The sequence below is a fragment of the Pyxicephalus adspersus genome, chromosome 1 (genome assembly GCF_032062135.1).
Source record: "Pyxicephalus adspersus chromosome 1, UCB_Pads_2.0, whole genome shotgun sequence".
NCBI classification, from domain to species: domain Eukaryota; kingdom Metazoa; phylum Chordata; class Amphibia; order Anura; family Pyxicephalidae; genus Pyxicephalus; species Pyxicephalus adspersus.
In genome coordinates, this window is record NC_092858.1 from 90,771,118 (window position 1) to 90,791,135 (window position 20,018).

General features: G+C 38.4%; 1 protein-coding gene across 5 annotated transcripts in view; it reads left to right on the forward strand.

The window, feature by feature from the left end:
• COL16A1 (collagen type XVI alpha 1 chain) overlaps positions 1–19,825 on the forward strand; it is a 126,245-nt gene extending 106,420 nt beyond the window's left edge. For all 5 annotated transcript variants that reach the window (XM_072418620.1, XM_072418629.1, XM_072418647.1 and 2 more), the window contains 13 exons: positions 352–396; positions 519–563; positions 649–702; positions 912–965; positions 1,042–1,092; positions 1,174–1,263; positions 2,676–2,711; positions 3,967–4,011; positions 4,098–4,289; positions 16,036–16,102; positions 16,238–16,414; positions 16,965–17,042; positions 17,164–19,825. In XM_072418620.1, the coding sequence (XP_072274721.1) occupies positions 352–396; positions 519–563; positions 649–702; positions 912–965; positions 1,042–1,092; positions 1,174–1,263; positions 2,676–2,711; positions 3,967–4,011; positions 4,098–4,289; positions 16,036–16,102; positions 16,238–16,414; positions 16,965–17,042; positions 17,164–17,360 (1,131 nt within the window). In that variant the 3' untranslated portion in view covers positions 17,361–19,825. The remainder of the gene's footprint in view (positions 1–351; positions 397–518; positions 564–648; positions 703–911; positions 966–1,041; positions 1,093–1,173; positions 1,264–2,675; positions 2,712–3,966; positions 4,012–4,097; positions 4,290–16,035; positions 16,103–16,237; positions 16,415–16,964; positions 17,043–17,163) is intronic.
• The last annotated feature ends 193 nt before the right edge of the window (positions 19,826–20,018 follow it).

Consider the following 20,018-nt stretch of genomic DNA (forward strand, 5'->3'; position numbering starts at 1 on the left):
ATTAAAAGTTGTTTTCCCTTTTCTATTGACAAAAAACTGTTGTTACATAACAAGACTTGCTACTAATAGTGTTCTATGTGGACTGCATCATACTTGAAAGACTGCCACTCTTTTCTTTGTCATATGTCATTGTGCATTTAATTGCTATAATTCTGTACAATGTACACTTAAAAAATTAGAAATTCACAAAAAACATTAGTCTGAATCATTTACACACAGACATGTTTTTACATTGGCTGCTATGCTTGATTGTGTTCTATATAACTGTATATACTCCATTTACAAAGACTTATACATATCTTGTAATCAGATTTTATGTTTTATTATTTCTTTTTTGTCTGGCTACTGCAGGGAGAACCAGGTCCTCCAGGGCCTCCCGGAATGAAAGGGATCCCAGTGAGTGAAAAATAAATTTTGCATTTTTACAGTTGTATTGCAACTCGGTCTAGTTTAGTTATTTTTCAGTGTTCAGTAGTCTTTTGGAATATTTCAGTTTATAACTTTTTTTTTTAAATCAGGGTTATAAAGGAAAAACTGGTCACACAGGATTACCAGGACCAAAGGTATACAAATGTAACATATGTCTATTCTAATAACTTAGAATACACCTATTTAGCAAGCTCTAATTGCCAACTATCTGTGTCACAGGGAGACTGTGGACCAGCAGGACCTCCAGGAAGTATTGGTCGGCCAGGAGCAGAGGTAGGTAAAGCATTTTAGGTCGCCAAATATTTTCAGTTCTTTTTGAAGGATATGTTTTAAAACTATCATTTTAAGCCATCACCATTATGTCGTCTTAATGGTCTCCCAAACTTAGTAAAAAAAAAAGTATAATAATGTAGTTCAAAAACTGGACACTTAAAAAGTAATATTTTTTTGGGACTCATTTTATCTTTCTATCCTCGATTTAGGGTGATCCTGGTCCTATGGGTCCACAAGGACGTCCAGGACCTCCAGGACACATTGTAAGTACAATACAATTATATATAATACTATAGCACAATTACTATAGACCGTATAATATATGGTATCTTTTTTTAGGGACCTTCTGGAACCCCAGGACAACCAGGCCCTGCTGGACCCCCTGGACTTGTAAGGCCTAATAATTTAATATGTTATTGAAAAATGAAAAACCTCCATTTATTATACTAACCTGTGTTTATTTTCTACTAGGGTTTGAAGGGTGAAAGAGGATCCCCAGGTGAACGAGGTTTGATGGGTCTTCCAGGAGAACCTGGAGCCCCAGGACATCCTGGACCAGTTGTAAGTACCACATACCTCCTGAATATCAATTAATCAATGTGGACAAAACACACAAAAAACATGTATAATAAACAGAAAACGAGGGGAGAACGAGGGAGCAGCACCCCGCTGCGCTCTTTCCCTTTCATTACGATCGTTCATTGTCGGTGGATCGGCCAGGGCGGTCGTTCGGACGACAGACGACAAGCAATGTACACACGCAAGATTCTCGTCTGATATCAGCCCTGAGCTGATTATCGGATGAGAACCATTGCACGTGTGTACGTAGCCTAAGAGTCATGAAGTGACATATGCATGCATGGTATATACACTATAATAATATAGCATAACATGACAATGATTTAGCCACCAACCACTGCTTGGGAGATAAGGGAAAGGGGAGTGACTTCTCTTCCCATACCCAAAAAGCTAGTTGTGATGGATTGTACCATCAGTACTCTTAACAGTTTTTTTTATAAATGTTAGTATGTTCTTGCATCTTTTGGGTAAATTTTGGAACTTAGGAACTGAACACAAAAAATCTCACATATATCTCATATCTGACTCATATCTGATCTCACATACCAGAAAGTGCACTGCTATAAGACAAAATATACATATATCGAGTACAACTTGGGCACTATGAACACTTTTAGTTTTTTATAGATCTGCCAAGGGGCATTAGAAACTACCAGAACGGCCAGGGCTTCGGAGCCGCTGGTGCTTCGGTGCTGCCTTCTTGCTGTTGCTCCTCTAATAAATAGAAAATGCTCTCTGAAGGGAAATCCCTCTCCTCTGCAATGCATATGGAGGAGAGGGATTTCACTTTAGGGGCCTTCCTAGTGGGGTTAAGCCATTAGGGCGGGACTCAGAGTCAAGTCTAGTGTGCCCCCGCTCACCCCTGAAATGGCCTAGTGGCCATAAAAGTTTGCCGACCCTTGATCTAATGTATATAGGCCAAAGGCTTTGTATTTTGGTTTGACTAGTCCTGAGATGTAAACAGCCTTGTCTCGCAGGACCTAATTTCCTCTACTGTAGTTTAGAAAACACTTACAGGTCTTGTTCCTTGGTTTAGCCTGTGACTGAAGGAAAAACAGCATACTGGTGAGCTATCTGTAATTCTGCTGTCTCCTCCTATCAGCTTACTTATTGCGCTATAGCACAACGGATAGGATCATTGTACTGCTTTTCCTTCCTTGAGTCTGAATGTTGTTATACATGTAATTATGGAAGTCTAATACCAGGTCAAATTCAGCTACTTGCATTGTTGACATTTAAAATAAAATGATTTATTAATAAAAACCAAGCTGAATTAATTTCACATCTGCCTAAGTTTAAAATGTAAGTGTAGGTCAGTTTTATCTTTCTAGCGAGCTGAAATGGTATTTGAATATCTTTTAATATGAAACGTCTTTTGTTCTGTTTGACAATAGGGTGAAATGGGATCAGATGGAGCACCTGGGAAAGATGTAAGTAATGATGCATGCTTAGCCCTTCTGTCTTCACATATGCCTGTCCCCACACTAGTACCTACATTTGACTCTTCCCACTGGTAATTTCTGATTTATTATGATATATATTATAATTTTAGAACGGGTATGTGTAAATCTATATTTTTCTGTGAAAATATCTTTTGCATGAATTTATAATGTAATTTGAAGCACCTTCTTACAATTATTAACAGTAAGCTGCGTCCATATATACACAACATGCACCATAGGAGCATGCCTGAAAAAATTACTGCATTGCCATGGTTTGCAATAGTTCTCTCCTTGTATCAAAGAAAAAGACTGGAATAAACCATTTGTTGTTAAAACTAAAACTAGAGAAAATGTTAATATGGAAGAATTCTCTTCTTTTCAGAACATGTAAAATCCATTGACAAATAGATCTAAATAAAAAATGCCTGTAGGTCAGTGAAGCTAGTGAGTCCGTTGCTGGATTTAAAACAATCTATGAAGATGTATTTTAAAACAATATAGAAAAAAATCCTTTAGACATATTTGCTTTGGATAACAATCATAGCACAATAAAATCATAGCACTTGAAAATCTGTAAGGCAAATTTATTTAACCGCTTAGATAAATAAAAGAAAGCATTTCCTTTTGGAAAACATTGTCTCAGAGGTGTTTGGGATAAGGATTTGATGTGCAAAGATGAAAACACATATAACATGTTCAGTTCTGTGCAGGTTTCTAAAACAAGCAGTATTCATGATAATTAATTATTGTAAGGAGATTAGTCTGTGTCACTGACTAAATAACAGGCTGCTTCTCATTTATTTTAGAATCAGTGGCATTTCATTAAACAAAACACATGCTTAAGTCGCTAACTGCTTGTTTTAAAACAAGCTTGATGTAATGCTGAATTTGTATTCTTTTGAAGTTTGTTAAGTGCAAGTTCGGTATAGACTTGTATGGGTATATCTCACACTGCCAAAATATTTAGACAATTTAAAAACAAAGAATTATTGAACGAACAACGCAAAAACCACAATGAATTAAAATAGTTATCATAATTTCAGTAAGCCTTTTATGATTTAAGATGAATGTGGAAGAACAGTGGATCAAGATTTTTTGTATTAGTTTGGTAATTCTTTGTTATTTAATGAATTTTGTGAATAGTGCTATGTGTTTGAAGTGCTGTATACAGTGGCTAATATTGTAAACACATACAGAAAAATAACAATTATACATGATTTTATGTCTGCTCCTATTATATCAGGGCTCTCCTGGAAAGCCTGGTATACCTGGAATACCTGGAGAAAAGGTAAGAAGTCATATCCATTGGCCATTTGTCCTTAACTGGAATATTGGAGATTAGGGGATTTTGCATTATTTACACTTTAATTATAGGGTGAAGCTGGTTCTCCTGGGACTTCAGGACCTCCAGGAGAGAGAGGAAGACCAGGTCCACCAGGAAATGGCTATGGAAAAAGTGAATCTGTCGGAATTGTTGGGCCTAGAGGACCATCTGGAGAGAGAGGATCTACAGGCCCTCCAGGTCCACCAGGTGCACCCGGAATTCCTGGAACTCCTGGAACAACGGTAAGAGGAAAAATAAATAGGGTTAGCTACAAGTTACCAATCTTTGGGAAAGAGAAGTACACAAAAATAAAGATGAGTGTAAATTTAAAGCATATAAAAGAATTTTCATCTATTCAACATACCAAACTAGAGTGTTTATTATCCTAATAAGGATACAAGAGGCTTTAATAAATGGGTTTGTATCTAGTAAAATGTTTTGGCTGATTCAAATTTACATTTAAATTGTTTCTTTTAATTGTGTGCCCAGTCTTAGTTAATACAAAAATGGAAGAAAGAGGAGAAGCAAACAATGTCTTCTTTGCTTCTCCTCTTTCTTCCATTTTTAATTTTCAATGTTTTTTTATAACATTTTTCAACAAATAAGAAAATTTTACAAACATTTGAACATGTAAAAAACACAGCAATGCCCTTTATGGACAAAAAAACAGTATTCAAACGTTTAAAGTCTTAAAAAAACAAACAAACAAAAAAAACTAGACAAACACGGTAACAAACAGGTAAACGATACAAGGGTAAACAATACAACAACACCGATCAAATTGGGCTTTTTATTCCACTATAAATGATCTCTTAATCTTGGTTTAAATATCCTAAAATCATAAATTTTACGGAACAAGCTAGAATTAGTTTCCAGTTATTTTAATGTTTAAGATTCGATTTGATCAGGGCTGGGAAACACAGAAAGAAAGATGAAATGGGGGAGTGGAAACTTTCAAATAACCAAAACTTTTACCCATTTTACCCTGATATAACGTGACTATCATTTTGAATTGTGTAATACCCATATGTTCCAAATGAACTCCATTTTTTCTAATCTGTCTTTGATAATACTAGTGAGTTTTTCGTTCCAGTTTAGTTTTGATCCAGTTTAGTTTAAAATTTCAATATTTTTATTAAAAAAAAAGAAAAACAGACATTTGTTAGAACATTAAGCAATGAGTTACCCACAACGTGCAACACAAACCTTACTAAAATATTGCAAAAATGGTAAATGTACTTGAAATGAACAGAAGGTTATCAAAAAAATAAGGAAAAAACAAAACACACACAACATGGCAAAAATAAAAACAAACATGACACATCAAGGATCAATGGTGGGGGGGGACAGCAAAAGTATATTTAGCTATTTTTCCGTACAATGTCAGTTTTAGTTATTCAGAATAGATAAACAGCATCTCCTCCAGGGGTCCCAGATCTTAACAAATTTGATTAAGGTATTTTTAAGGGTGTGAGTCATCCTATCATTAACCATGATCCAATCCATTTTGGCATTAAATGGACCTATTGGTACCGTGGATGACTTCCCAGATTTAGTCAAAGTAATCTGGGCTGCCAGCAACATCAACTTCAAAAGTTTCACAGACAACTTAGGGGCTACCAGATCACATTTGCTACATAATGCAATCCAGCACCTTTAATATTTTATCAAACATCTTGTTCCAAAAAGTTTGGGCCACTGGGCATGCCCACCACATGTGCAACACTGTGCCACTAATGTCACAACCTCGAAAGCATAGAGGTGAAGATGAGGGGTGACATTTAGAAAGCCTCTCAGCAACCAAGTACCATCGAAGCATGACTTTATAATTTGCCTCCACCAAGCAGAGTTTAATGATATTTTCAAAAGTGAATAAACCATATCATTTCAACCCACCCTAGAGTGACAAACCCAAATCTTTATTCCAGAAATGCATATATTTGAATTTGTTAGAAGATGATATCAGTGTACTATATATTATTGAGATTTGGCCCTTTGTTTCAACTAGTGTTCTACCATAAAGGGAAAAGTGTAAAATTCCTCAAAAGCTGGTAAGATTTTTTCCGGATTTGGAGCTTACAGTCTTTTGTTTTAATTCTAGGGAGGGCATAAATTTTGGGTCTAGGATTAAGCTTAACTAATAACTTCACAGGCTTATCCCCCCCCCCCCCCGCATAAAATTCATAGGCCGCCCACTTCAATGAATTCTCGGCTGTCCTGGTCAACAACAGATAAACTTCAGTGCGTAAGGCTTCAATTTGAAGATGAAGGTCAAGAACCAGGTTAGATTTATGTCCCCATTGTAAAGAATAATATTCCCTCATTTTAGTCTCTATGTGTTTGCCCCGGGCTTTCTTCTGTTGGGTCCCCAACCTAATAAGTTCCCCTCAAATATAAAACGTATTGGCTTCCTAATAAAAATTATTATACATTATTATACATTAAAAATAAAATATTCAGAAATCAAGCGTTCTATCCCAGGTTGCATTGCTGGATCTAATAGCAAGCTTTCATTTAGCCTCCACCAGAAACCAGCCTGTGTGGCTCGAAAATCCCCTACTTTCACAATAAGAGGATCATAATCCAACCATGCACTCCATCCATGCACTGAAAAAATTCTCGCTTTACAAGCAAGAGGAATCAGCTTAGATTGAATAAAAATTTGATTGATTCGTGAGTATTGATTCTGGGCTACGGAAAAATGTGTAGTCCCTTTCAGTAGAATTCATCTCTCGCCAAATATCTATTAGATCCTAATTGTGCAATAAGTTAGAAAGTTTATGACTCTTTTTAGGTGGAGACCGATATCTGGGAGTGCTATTTTTTTCTATGGGCTGATCTAAAGCTAAATTGGAGTCACCCAACATCACAAGAGAGCCCTGAACAAAGGAAGCTATTTCATGTAAAAGTGAGAAAAAAAAGGCAATATGACTCTCGTTGGGGGCATAATAAGTTGCCACTGTTATCATCTGACCTAAAATTCATCCTCGCACCAGGGAGTATCTACCATCTGGATCTCGAATTACATCCTGTAGTGAGAAATTAAGCTGTTTAGCAAAACATAGCACCACTCCACACTTTTTCTTATCAGAGTTTGCATAATTAATAGGAAATCTCTTGACAAAAGCAGGGCATTGGGTTAGTAGTAAAATAAGTTTCTTGTAATGCCAAGATATCTATTTTGAGGGAGTTGTAGTATTAAAAGGCCTTTTCCCATTTAGTAGGGGAGTTAAGCCCTTGGACATTATGTGTCAAAACCGTAAAGGACTGTTCTGATTTCTGCCATCAGTGATATAATACAGGAAAAAAAATAAAAAACGTAAAAATACTTGGAGACCTGGGGGGATAGAAAAAGTATCAGGGAAAACAACAATAAAACACAAGAGGAAAAGACAAAACCACAGATAGAAACATTTAAAGTGCCTCAAGGTGGAAAGGTCTTAAACCGATTCCGCCACCCACCCCCCAAATTGGGCTAAGTATGCCCAATCAGCCCAAGAACCCAGAGCCTTAGGGGCATATCCTTGTCCCAAAACCATAAGGAGGGACCAGAGGGGGCCGCAATATAAGCTACACCCCGCCAGTTACATTCCAAAAAGTAAGGGCATGTATTAACTCTCTAGCTCCCCCAACCCTCCCAAGATGTGAGCAACCAAATTGAATGAACAACCCAAGCAATGTACACATCATGACAAACTCAAGGAGGGTATTAGACTCGGCAGCCACAACTACCCTTACAGATGAACCAAATACAGTAAATTATTAGGAAAGAGAACTTCAAAATTTTCTTGTAAGAATTTAACAAAGGTAAACATTATGTTCTAAAGAGCACCTTCTTTTGAAGAAAACAGTAATCGATGTTCCAAAAGCTTGAGAAAGCGCAGAAGTACCAGTCCACCCTAAATCAGGGCACTCTTAAGAGGATTTGGAACTTTTTTGGGGCCTTGATTGACCTTTAGCAACAGGGGAGATAGCGAGACTTGGTCGCCATCCACAGAGTGAAGGTGAGTGGCAGAATAGGGAAATAAATCAAGCTCATGTAGCAACTTTTCGCCTTCATCAAAAGTGTTAAAAGAAAAAGTCTTTCCCTGACATTGGAAGACTAGGCGAAGTGGAAAGGCCCAACAATACTTTATCTTGTGAGAGATGAGGGCTTAAAGAAAAGGTTTCAAGGCTACCCTATGTTGTATAGTAAACGGTGAAAGGTCAGAGTAAATTTGAACTGGAACAACCTCCATTATCACTGAATCGTATCCCCTAGAGATTATCATTAACGCCTCTTTAGTAGAGTAATAGTGAAGTTTCACTAATATGTCCCTAGGGGGACCATCTGCTTTAGGGGCCACCAATGCTCTGTGGGCTCTATCCATTTCAAGATGTGACTCGGGGTTATCAGGCAACTTTCCTGAGAAATTGCTTGACCACAGTTGTAACATCTTTAAAAGTCTCAGGTAAGCCTCTGATACGAAAGTTAGAACGCCTAGAGCGATTTTCCAGATCGTCAATTTTATGATGTAATTCCTCTATCTGAGATTCCAGCACAGAAATCTGTTTTGTGTTTTGGTTGACTTTATCAGTAGTAACATCCAGACTTTGCATAATAACATCTAATCTGCTTCCGAGCCCTTGTAGGTCCTGCCGAAGATCAACAGTAATGGAGGCAGAAGTTTTAGCCAGTCCAGTATGCAAAAGAGCCTCCATGTGTGCAGACAATCTAGATTCACCCACAGAAAGTGGGGTCAAAACTGCAGAAGAAGATTCACCTTAAGATAGAGCATTATAGCTGTCCCCTGTAGTATTAAAGACAGTGGCAGACATGATCTCTCCTTTGCTAGTGAGAGGGGAGGCAGGGCTTGTTTGCTGAGGAATTGTTCTGTGAAGCAGCTTCAGCATGTGGTGGGGCCAGAGAGCACTTGCTCCTACCTGAGACAGGTGAATCCACTTGTGGAAAGTGCGTTACGTGTGACACAGCCCGGTGGTCGGCCATCTTAAACTGAGGATGTCGCAGCTGAGAACGAGGAGCCCAGTTTTTAGTCTTCCCTGTCATTTTTCACACCATAGTGAGTCAATATAGGTGCTCCTGTGTGGTTCTCCCGTCCGGGTGATCGGGGATGCTGCCGGATCTGCACGTGCATGGCCGGGAACGGAGCTTTCAGGGAGCCTAGCCGTCTAACAGCCTACAGCCATAGACACCAGTGCCACAACCCCTAAATTGTTTCTTTTAAATGATATTTATTGTCTATCAGGAATACAGTAGCTCATAATTTGCTTTATGTTGATGAGCTTTGATTATAATTTATGGGCAATTGCCCATCAAAAGTATTGATTCAGAAATTACTGAAAAGTTTATTTATTTTGCAGGTAAACTACTTTTTGTTTTTCAAAGACTTATACTGGGAGAAGAGCAGTTTTAGGTAGTCCCAGGGGGACTGTGTCTAAATTGCCTAATAAATACTCATAGTGCAAGGGGATTGTGTGCAGTTTTATCCTCTGGGGAGGATATAGGTTAGAGCAGGAACTTTAAGACCCATAAAATGGTACATTGCAGGGCAAACTACAAGATAAAATGTTATTGGAGTACAGTGTCCAGACTGTTAGTTTGTGTCAAGAACTGCAACTCTTATAGAAAGAGATATATAAGATTATGTACCAAAGATTATGTCCCAAATCTATTGTTTGTACCAAAACTCAGCAATCTGGAAATCTTTTATTGCTAACCTACTTCTGCAGAAGCTAGTTACCTTGATGTCACACTAATGTCCTAGCTTACCAGAATGTAAAAAAAAATGTAAGAATGTAAAAAAATAAAGAATGTTAGGCATAAGTGCTGGCCCAGATATGCATTTAACCTTTAGCTTACACAAATTCCTCTTATCAGGTCTATGGTGTAACAAAGTAGGTTTTTTTGTAACTGTTTTAGTTATTATACAAATACAAATTATTGTCCACTTATTTGTTCTAAAAAATAATAAAATACCTAATATTTTAAAATTATATGTTTAATATTTACCCATGGATATATTTTCATGCCTCTCACCTACAGCATTTCAAAGAAAGGCAGGAAAAAATGCAAATCCTTGAATTACTCCTACAATTATACTTATTTCACTTTTTACAAACTCAAATAATTCTTTATCCTACACAAGACATATTAAACCCCTATTTTCCTATATAATATTGACTCCCAGAGTAATTTATGCTTCCCCTGGCATCTAGCATGGAAAAGATCAAGGTAATATGGTACATTTACTGTGAAAAAAAAAATTGGTCCTGTACTGGAATACCATGATCCAAACTATAAATGACCCTATATCATATATACTTGGATACCTTAATGATACAAAATCCAGGGCTTCATTTATTGTCAAAAATCTGATACAGCCAAATCAGGCAACCTGCAAAAATTGCATTTGTGTGGGTTTGTTGGACTGAAAATCTGGTTGTCTCCCTGAGATATTTTTGACTATGGTTAGGTAGGGTAGGGTTCCTAACAACCTTTATAACATCTTCCTTTATGTAATGTTTATTAAATGCAATTTTGAGCAAGTTAACATTTAACATCACTCATCTCTAAATATAGACTTATATATAATGTAAGGGAAGAAAAGATATATTCATGTCCAATAAAGTAAAACAGATTTTTGTCATATGCCGTTTAGCTCATGAATTGTTTAAATTTGTCATGCTGTGTTCCACTCCTTTAGTGAGTTGCTGTTGTCATATTTCTGCTTTAAAAAAAGCCACCTCCTATGTGTTTGCACAGTTTTTTCTGTCTTTTTGTATTAATAAATTGCAAAACTTTACATACAAAATCTGTTTGAAAACGTGGAAATAATTAGGTTAGATGTTAGGATCAGATTAGGAGGTTACTGGAGGTGTGAGTGGAATGATATTGTTAATGATATCAGTCCGCAGCTCCTCTGTTTAGAAACTTGCAGCATTCCCAGCCCATTTAGTCATATGTACTCATATGACATATGTTAATTTCTGCATCCCTGGCACCCTGTGTGAAGCTGGAGGGGATAGGAGGGTATATCCTCCAGTCAATGAGATAATTAGTTCCTGGTCATGATCCTGTCCTACTTTTGGCTGGTAGACTTATTTAAGCCTCTATTCTGCCCATCGCTCTCTGCTATTCTGGATTTTGACCTTGACTTTGCTTGTGATTGCCGTTAGCCCTGGCCTCAGCCTGTTACACAACCTTGCCTTGATTGCTGCTCACCCTGACCTCACCCTGACCTCATTCTGTTAAATGGCTTTGCCTTGGTTGCCACTCACCATGACTTCAGCCTGTTCTACTACTCTGCCTTGATCCCTGTTTTGCTGTCCTATTAGCCATTTCTACACTGAAGCTGTCTGATCCCTGTGTCACTTCTGGGGGCTGCAAACTGGTGACCTTTTAGGGATCGGAGGCCACTAGGGTCACTGGCCCATCACTTCTTGTGAATGCTCTGGTGAAGAGCAGAAGCCACTCAGCACCTCAGGTAATCCCATGTCACCTGCCAGGGGCAATTCATAACAGATTTGTAAGTTTTGAGTTTGCTGCAGGAAGATGATAGTAATGGTCTGTAGTAATAATGAAGATATTGCTACAATACAAGGCAGAAAATGTAGGATTCACCACACCTTAACATGCCAACAAACAGGCCAATAAAGATGTTTAGGAAGATCACTTGGCTGTATCTAAGGTTTCCGAAATTTACCCTCACCCCGGTCATTTACCATCGTTTGTGTTTGCATCATCTTTCCAGCGAGTGCTTGTTTCTAATAGTAAATTAAGATCCCCCTATGGTATTTACACATGAAAACAAATGTATTACCACAACGTGTGGCACTACACATCATGTGCTGGTATGTTTGGTGGTGGTGCATTGGAAAGCCCATTCAAATGAAACACCATGGAATGGCAACACATTATTTACATTCATTTTGAATGGCATGACACAGCCATAATGGAAAGCCGGGCTCATTCCGACAATGAGATAAAATGCTGTTGGCATGACAACCTAATATATAGTTATCTAGGTTTATTTGATACATGGGTAATAGCAAAATGTAATGGCATTTAAAGTATTAAAAGCTTACAGAATTGGATCATTCAGTATTCGTTTTTTATTTGTTCGTTAATTTTTGCAGATCACTGTTATTAGAGCTGTTTATGGTGCTTTGATATGCACTATACATGGTTTAATACAATATTTCAATACAGGAAATTAATAAAATTTGTATTAAAATACTTGAATTTATAATATACACAGAGACCAGGTAAATAGAACCCATGCTAGGAACACTTCCTAAACATAGATGGAATCCATCAAGATCATTACACTTAATGTTAAAGGCCTGAACGTGCCTGAAAAACGTTCGACCCTCCTCAACACTTTACACAGGTACAAGGCCCAGATAGCATTTCTCCAGGAGACACATTTCAGGATTGACAAACTCCCTAGACTCCAAAACCATAAATACCCCATAGCATTCCATTGTTGTTCCTCAGACTCCCGTTCTAAAGGGGTCAGTATATTACAGGAGTAACTCTGTGTCCTGGGTACTAAAGGAGGCCAAGTATGATGAGGAAGGCCACTTTCTATTCATTAAAGGCACATTGAACCATCAATCAATCATACTACCTACATTATATGCCCCAAACTCTTCCTATGCTACATTTTTGTCCACTATTTTGTTTCTATTGGAGGAATTCCAAGAAGGTCTACTAATTCTTGGGGGCGATTTTAATTTTGTGCCAGATGGGGACTTAGATATCTCTGGAACTTCCAAAAGGGGTACACAGGGACATATCAAGAAATGACGAGCCACCAGTTGGTGGATGTATGGAGAGTTCTCCACCCAAAGGATAGGGACTATACCTTCTTTAGTCTCTAAGCGTATACCTTCTTAAGCCTTCTTTAGCCTATACCTCTAAGCCTCACCAATCCTATTCCCGCATTGACCACTGCAGGGTGCGACATGCTGATCTCTCCCAGGATGCAAGATTGGGCCTATTTCCTTTGCAGATCATGCCCAGTGTTTAGATATTTGTATTCACCATACAGCCCCGAAGGTCTGGCAGTGGCGACTAAATGAGAGTCTGTTGAAAGATGAGGCCATTAGGGCGGTTGTTTTATCAGAACTTACAGCCTACTTCAATTTAAATAAGGAGTCTGAGGTGAGTCCTATGGCTTTGTGGGAAGCACACAAAGCTGTGATCAGAGGTGTTCTTATGAAGCATGGTTTCCAACTCAAGAAAATGGCTACCAAGGAGATCCAGGACCTACTTTTGCAAATAATGGAGCTTGAGAACGTGCATAAGCGGTCCCTGGATGTTTAGGTGGGTGTTGGTAGTACTGAGGGACAAACTGGCGACTCACTGTCTAGGTAAAGCAAGGGCCAACCTGGCTAAATTTAGACGCACCTATTACGAGTTTAGGAACAAATGCAATAGGACCCTGGCAAAGGCTGGAGAGTCCAGTGCACTAAATCTTACGTGCAATATATAGTAGACAAAAAGGGGCAGATAATCCACCAGGTCAAGGACATAGCAGCGGCTTTTCAGGAATACTATCAGGCTTTATATAATCTTCACCCTGCCAAGCAGACCCACAAGGGAGACGGAGAGAGATTAGCCAAAACTCAACAGTACTTATTACAATTGGGCTTACCCCAACTGTCCCCGGAAGACTCTGAGGCCCTGGAATGCCCTATAACAAAGGAGGAGTTATTTAGAACGATTAAACACACCCCTCTGGGAAGTCCCGGGGCCCAGATGACTTTACTTTGGCCTATTATAAGGCATACAAGGACTATGTGGCACCTTATTTTGTTCAAGCGTTCAATTCCCTAATTACCGGGGGCAAATTCTCTCCAGAATCTTTATTAGCTCACATCTCCAAATTTCACAAGGAAGGCATGATTTGATTTTATGCATAAAAATACAGGAGGACTAAGGGTTCCAAATTTATCACTTTACTATGCTGCAGCTCATTTGGTAAGGGCAGTGAACTGGGGATCCAGTCAGGACTGACAAACTCTGGGTACTAGAGGAGCAGCATTTTAGCAAGGCCCCCCATGCATTACCTTGGATTAGCTCTCCTAGTAAACATTTTGATAAAAATCACCCAACTCCGTTAGCCACCATCCTCATTTGTAGGAATTTTTTTGAACTTAGGGGTATCTCCCATCACCCCAGCCCCATTACACCGGTGTTGGACAATCCAATTTTTGCACCAGGGATGCTGGGGGGAGGGTTTGATGGTTGCAGAGAAAGGGTTGAGCTAGGCACTTTGTGTTAGCTGGCAGTTGGTGCGCACAGAATGATTTAGGAAACCCTTCTCTTCCATTTGAGTTGGATTTTTGGAAAGCAGCCCAGCTGTCCCATTTTCTTAAAACACTGCTGGCAGAAGGGGGATATGGTAGACAGCTGACCGTGTTTGAACAAATGTATGTTGGCGAACTAAGTTCGCAACACGCCCTTTGAATCCTTTACTCAATGCTTAATGCTGGACCGGAAAACCACTCACCTCTTTACTTACAAGTTTGGGAGCGGCAACTGGGGACCCAGTTCTCACAGGCCCAGAATGAAAAGATACTGTGTCTCTGCCATAAAAGTTCTATACCTAGCGGTTCTCAGGAAACAGGGTATAAAATCCTTACCCATTGGTACAGGACTCCTGCCAAATTACACTCTGTGTTTCCCTCTGAACCTGATGTTTGTTGGAGGTGTGGAGCTGAGAAAGCACAATGTTACATGTCTTCCGGTCCTGCCCAAGGCTTGATGGCGGCTTCTGGCGGGGGGTCAGGAAGATTTGCCAGGATATGTCGGTGAGACCAATCCCCGATGATCCTGGGTTTTCCCTGCTCCATGTTAATGGTTGGCCGCAGAAGGCTTATGATAAATCAGTGGTCAAGTTTCTAGTAAACGATGCAAAGGCATGCATTCCTACTCTATGGAAGCAACAGGTAGCTTTGGGGGCGGGGGGGGGGGGGGGTGTAGCTTTTGGGAATGTGGCTGGGCAAGGTAAATTAAACAAATTGATGGAAGGACTTGACCTCTGATCTCTACAAGAGGAACAAGAGATTATTGGAGATATGGGCACCTTGGATTATGTTCCAAGAATCGCAAGTGTATTTGGATATGCTGAGGGAATTGAATGTGCTTAATGGCTCAGTGAGTCATGATATGTAGATCTACTAAGGCAGGAACTTATTACCTGGTGTGGTTTCACGAAGAAGGAGGGAATTAGATCTGGTAAGGGGGTCTTAATATTGCGGTGTATCTGAAGGATTGAACGAGGAATTGTATATTGTAAAATGTAGTCTTTTGTGTTGAAGGAAATGTGTTCATTTTATGATATGTTACTGGTCTATTCGTGTGCCTTTATGTTTGGGGAAAGGATTGTCCTATCCCCTGTTGTTATCTATGTCTTTTCAAAATTGTTTAAAACTAATAAAAATATAATGTTTAAAAAAAATACTTTAAATAAACATCGCTTTCCCAAGCATTTGGCATTGAGAAAATAAGAAAAGGTATACCTACGTGAATCACCACTAAAGGAATATTGTTCTTCCTGGCTGTCATTTGGATCCAAATGGTTTAAAACTATTTAAAGTACCAACCTCTAATAAGTAAGTAGATTATGAATCCTGTATATTTGTTATATACAAGAGACTATATATTTAAAATGCAGAAAAAAACTCCAAAACCGGAAACAAAATATTTTATTTGTCCTGTTTATTATAAAATCTGCCCTGTGATCACTTGCACACCACATAAACTGTAAAATGAGAGCAAAAAAAAAGAATATTCATAAACTTAAGATGTTATTCACTGATGATTCATCTATTTATGATAAGCAATGTAGAAACCATTTACCACTAGCAGAAGATGGCTTTTGTTTATACAGAATTATTTCTGCTTGAATGGAGCAAATCTGACATGAAAAATATTGTTTGTTTGTATTAGACTACTAAACCTTGTTCTTTAAATACTAGGCGGACCCCGTCAATTATGATGAAATTAGGAGAATGATTCGGCAAGAAGTTATCAAGGTCTTTGATGGTATGATTGCAAGCAATTTTTGCCTTACTTCTACACTCTAAAAAATTATAAAAATATATTATAGATAATAAATATATAAAGAAACATAGGGCAAATATTTGTAATGCTAATTTGCATCTTCTTACTAATTTGCAGAGAGAATGGCATACTATACCACACGCATGCAGATGCCAGTAGAGATGGTTGCCTCACCTGGAAGGCCAGGTCCACCTGGTAAGGATGGAGTTCCAGGACGTCCAGGAACTCCAGGTGCACCAGGATCCCCTGGGCAGATTGGACGTGAAGGAAGACCAGGAGTACCTGGAATGAGAGGTAAAGTCCATGTGTATTTGTCAGTAAAGAAAGAAGATAAAAGGGCAGTTTTTAATGAAAAGCAGAGTCCAGCAAAACCAATATTTCAGTTTGCCCAAAGGTGTTTTGAATTATCTGACATCTTCTAAAATTTATTGGAGACTTTAGTGGACTGATTGTTCTAGGATGCTCCACTCCTGCCCACAAGGTGAAATTATAGTAAGGCCTGGAGCTGCCGAGGAAAGAGTAGGCAAAAGGCCAGCATGACAAGGTGCTAGGGGGAGCAGGGGCACCCACCCTTGTTAGGAGCCTTGAGTTAGAACAAAGGGGTGGTGAACATCCTGGCTACCTGAGTCATGGACTTCTAATAAAATAACTTAAGTTTTTAATATCTTCAAAATACTATGAAACTAAGCAGGCCATTAACAACAAAGACAGCATGGAGTTTGTTTTATCAGGAGTCATAATATTACAAGAAGTTTCAGTTGTAGTGAGCATTGGCTTAAGGATAAATATATGGTTCTTGATTTATATGTATGATATATGTATGATTTGCTTTTTTTGTTTTTAGGGGAAACTGGACCAAAGGGAGATAGGGGAACCAATGGAATTGGTATCATGGGTGACGTGGGCCCACCTGGACCACCAGGTATTTGTTTCTATTTGGTATCTGTTTTAATATGTTGTGTTTGTACGTAAAAGTGGCTAAGACTAATAACTGTAACAGTATTTCTGACTGAATAACTGAAACATGATTTTTCTTGTTCCAGGACCACAAGGACCACCTGGATATGGTAAATTAGGACCACCAGGTCCAACAGGACAACAAGGTATTCCAGGTATACCAGGAACCCCTGGACCAAAAGGTAACACAGGCAAAGATGGAAGATGCAACCCATCAGATTGTTACAGCATGATGTCTGTACAAGAGTATCAGCCAAAGAACATGAAAGGACCTGGTCGATAAGCTGTCCCATTTCATAGGCCCTAACAACTGTCTCACTGGATCATCTTCAGAGAGTCTGCCCTTTCCTTGTTAAGGAGGCCAACAGAATGCTCTTCGGTATACTAATCTCTATATATTGCTCCATATCGAGAGGCAACTTTTTCTGACAAAGAAAGGGAAAGATATACAGAATGTTCATGCACCTTGAATACTTTTAGTTCATCTTTGTCCAGGCCAGTTGGCTCTATGTTATTTCCCTTTCTTATTTTTCATGACTTTCCTATTCCTACCCTAACTTCCAGCACTTGAGTAAACTGTAAGATCCCTGTCTGTGACAGACCAGAATGACACTCCACTGGCTTACCAAGTCATCAAAGTAATATCTGAATGGTCAAGAGAATCATAACGGAACTGTTTTTTTCCTGTTTGTTCCCAGCTTGATAATTCTCTATATTTTCTAGTATTTTGATGTGGATTCCACTTTATTGTTTCCAAGATTTGAAACATGGACTCTTTGTATTTTACTCCTCTAATATATAGACAAATCATATTACACTTTCGGCTATGTCCTTTGTATGAGATGTCATTCTTACTGTATTTCTCAACTTTGTTTATTGGACTTTCTCTAAACCAGAAAACCATAGCGTATATTTTACCATACATTTCATTTTAGGAGATTGTTGCAATTTTTCTAAAAAATTGTCTTAATTTATTCTACTGACTGTGTCAGAAACATCAAGAATACCTTGTTATTATCTTTTGAATTTCTGTTTTTCTTTCTTTGACGGCTATTGCTGGGTAATTTCAATAACATGACGGTTTTTGGTATTCAGCATATTTGGTTTTCAAACTGTACAGATGTCATCTGAGTCTCTTACATCCTTTGTAGCACATATTTATCAGATCATCCCTCTATTGTTTAACTTTCAGAAGCTAGTATAGAAAAGTAACAGACAATTGTGAACGTCTGGTTTGCCTTTCATTGGGTTTCTGCATCAGTCATCAGTCATCTGCATCAGTAAAAAAAAAGGTTTTTTGTTTAAGCATCCCTGTCACAAAGTTAAATATTTAAAAAGGTTGCCCTGTAGAGAAGGTATGCACCTCCCAACCAACCTTTGCTTTCTTCAAGAGCTACAATGCCTGGCAAATCATCATCAAACAGACTTTTAGAAGTGCCAGATTCCTGGTTTCCCCCTCAAGTACTGTTGTTTCTTCCTCTGGCCCTAATGCAGGTCAGAATAGTAACATGGGGGGCAGCAGAATAACCACAAAGATTGGCAAGGGAACAAGACTCTAACTTAGATGAAGTGGATTCTCAGTGGGCTAATAGTGCTTGAAAAATAAAGATCAGTGGTGCAGGCAGTGTCTCTTCTTTATGGGGCAGCCTTTTTTTAATTTTAAAACAAGTCGCATATTCTAGGCATTAAAGATTCTAGGTAAAAGCCACATACAGAGAATACTCTGTTGTTAGATTTATACCTTTTAGAGGATATATAATCACACTTCTCTGCCACCCTGCAAAACATCACTTTTTTTGTTTTTTCCCATGTCACCTGTTTGTTAAGTAAATAATCATTCATCATCCTTACATTAGTATTCAAATGTCTATTTAGTAGCCAGGTGATACAGTGACCTTGATTTATTAAAGCTCCCCAAGACATGCGAAGATAGACTATCATGGTCCAGCAAACGTGAAAAGGATTTCTTAAAATGAATCATTGACCAAAGCCATTCCAGGTTTGCTGGATCACCCATGTTCTCCCATAATATTCTATCTTTGTATGCCTTGGAGAGCTTTAATAATTCAGGTCCAGTACATTTCAAAGCTGGAACAGGGAATGGTGATCCACCTGCCTGATATACTTTTGGCTCACTTTATGTGAATATTCTATTGACAGGCAAAACAATTCAGCAATAGGAGTTTGAATAATGTATTTAAAGTTTGTTCCTGGGGTTAGACCACCCCAGAATAGCCTGATGTGTCCCATTGTAACAGATGACAGATGGTAAGCAATGTCAAGGGAGTTGCCATATATATGTGTAGAACTGCCATAGTAACAATTGAATTTACTATAATATACAGATTTCAAGGCCATTCAAAATATGCCACTATGCAATAGGTGCTTCTTCATCTTGGGTAGCTGTTGCAGTGAAAAGGTGCTTCCAAAACGTTGTGTGATATAAGACACTGCACCAACCCCCCAATGAGTGTACATAATAATAATAATTGGAATTGTAATTTATAAAACAAGCATATGAATCCCTAGACAATCTAGGCAAATTTTGTGGACAATTAATTAAAATGAAAATGAGCAAACAGTAGTAATGAGTAAATAGAATAGCTGCCTCTTTTGAAAGCTTGTAAATGTTTTTGTCACTGTAGACTTTCCAGTAAAGCTTTTTACTTTGTAAACAGAGCCTTATGTGTTGATGTTTAAATTGTTTTTATAATATGGTAGAATGTAAAATGTTGCAGAAACTTCAAAGCAATGAGTCAGTGTCTCTTTCTTCTGCTTTTAATCAAGTCATTAGTCGCAGATCCATGAAAGGTCACACACAAGACTTAACAGTGCTTAACATTTCATTTACTGTGAATGTTTGTAAATCATACACATACAGCACCAGAATTGCTGAGCATTCACATTTTGCTAATACATATTGTATATGAATATACACAAA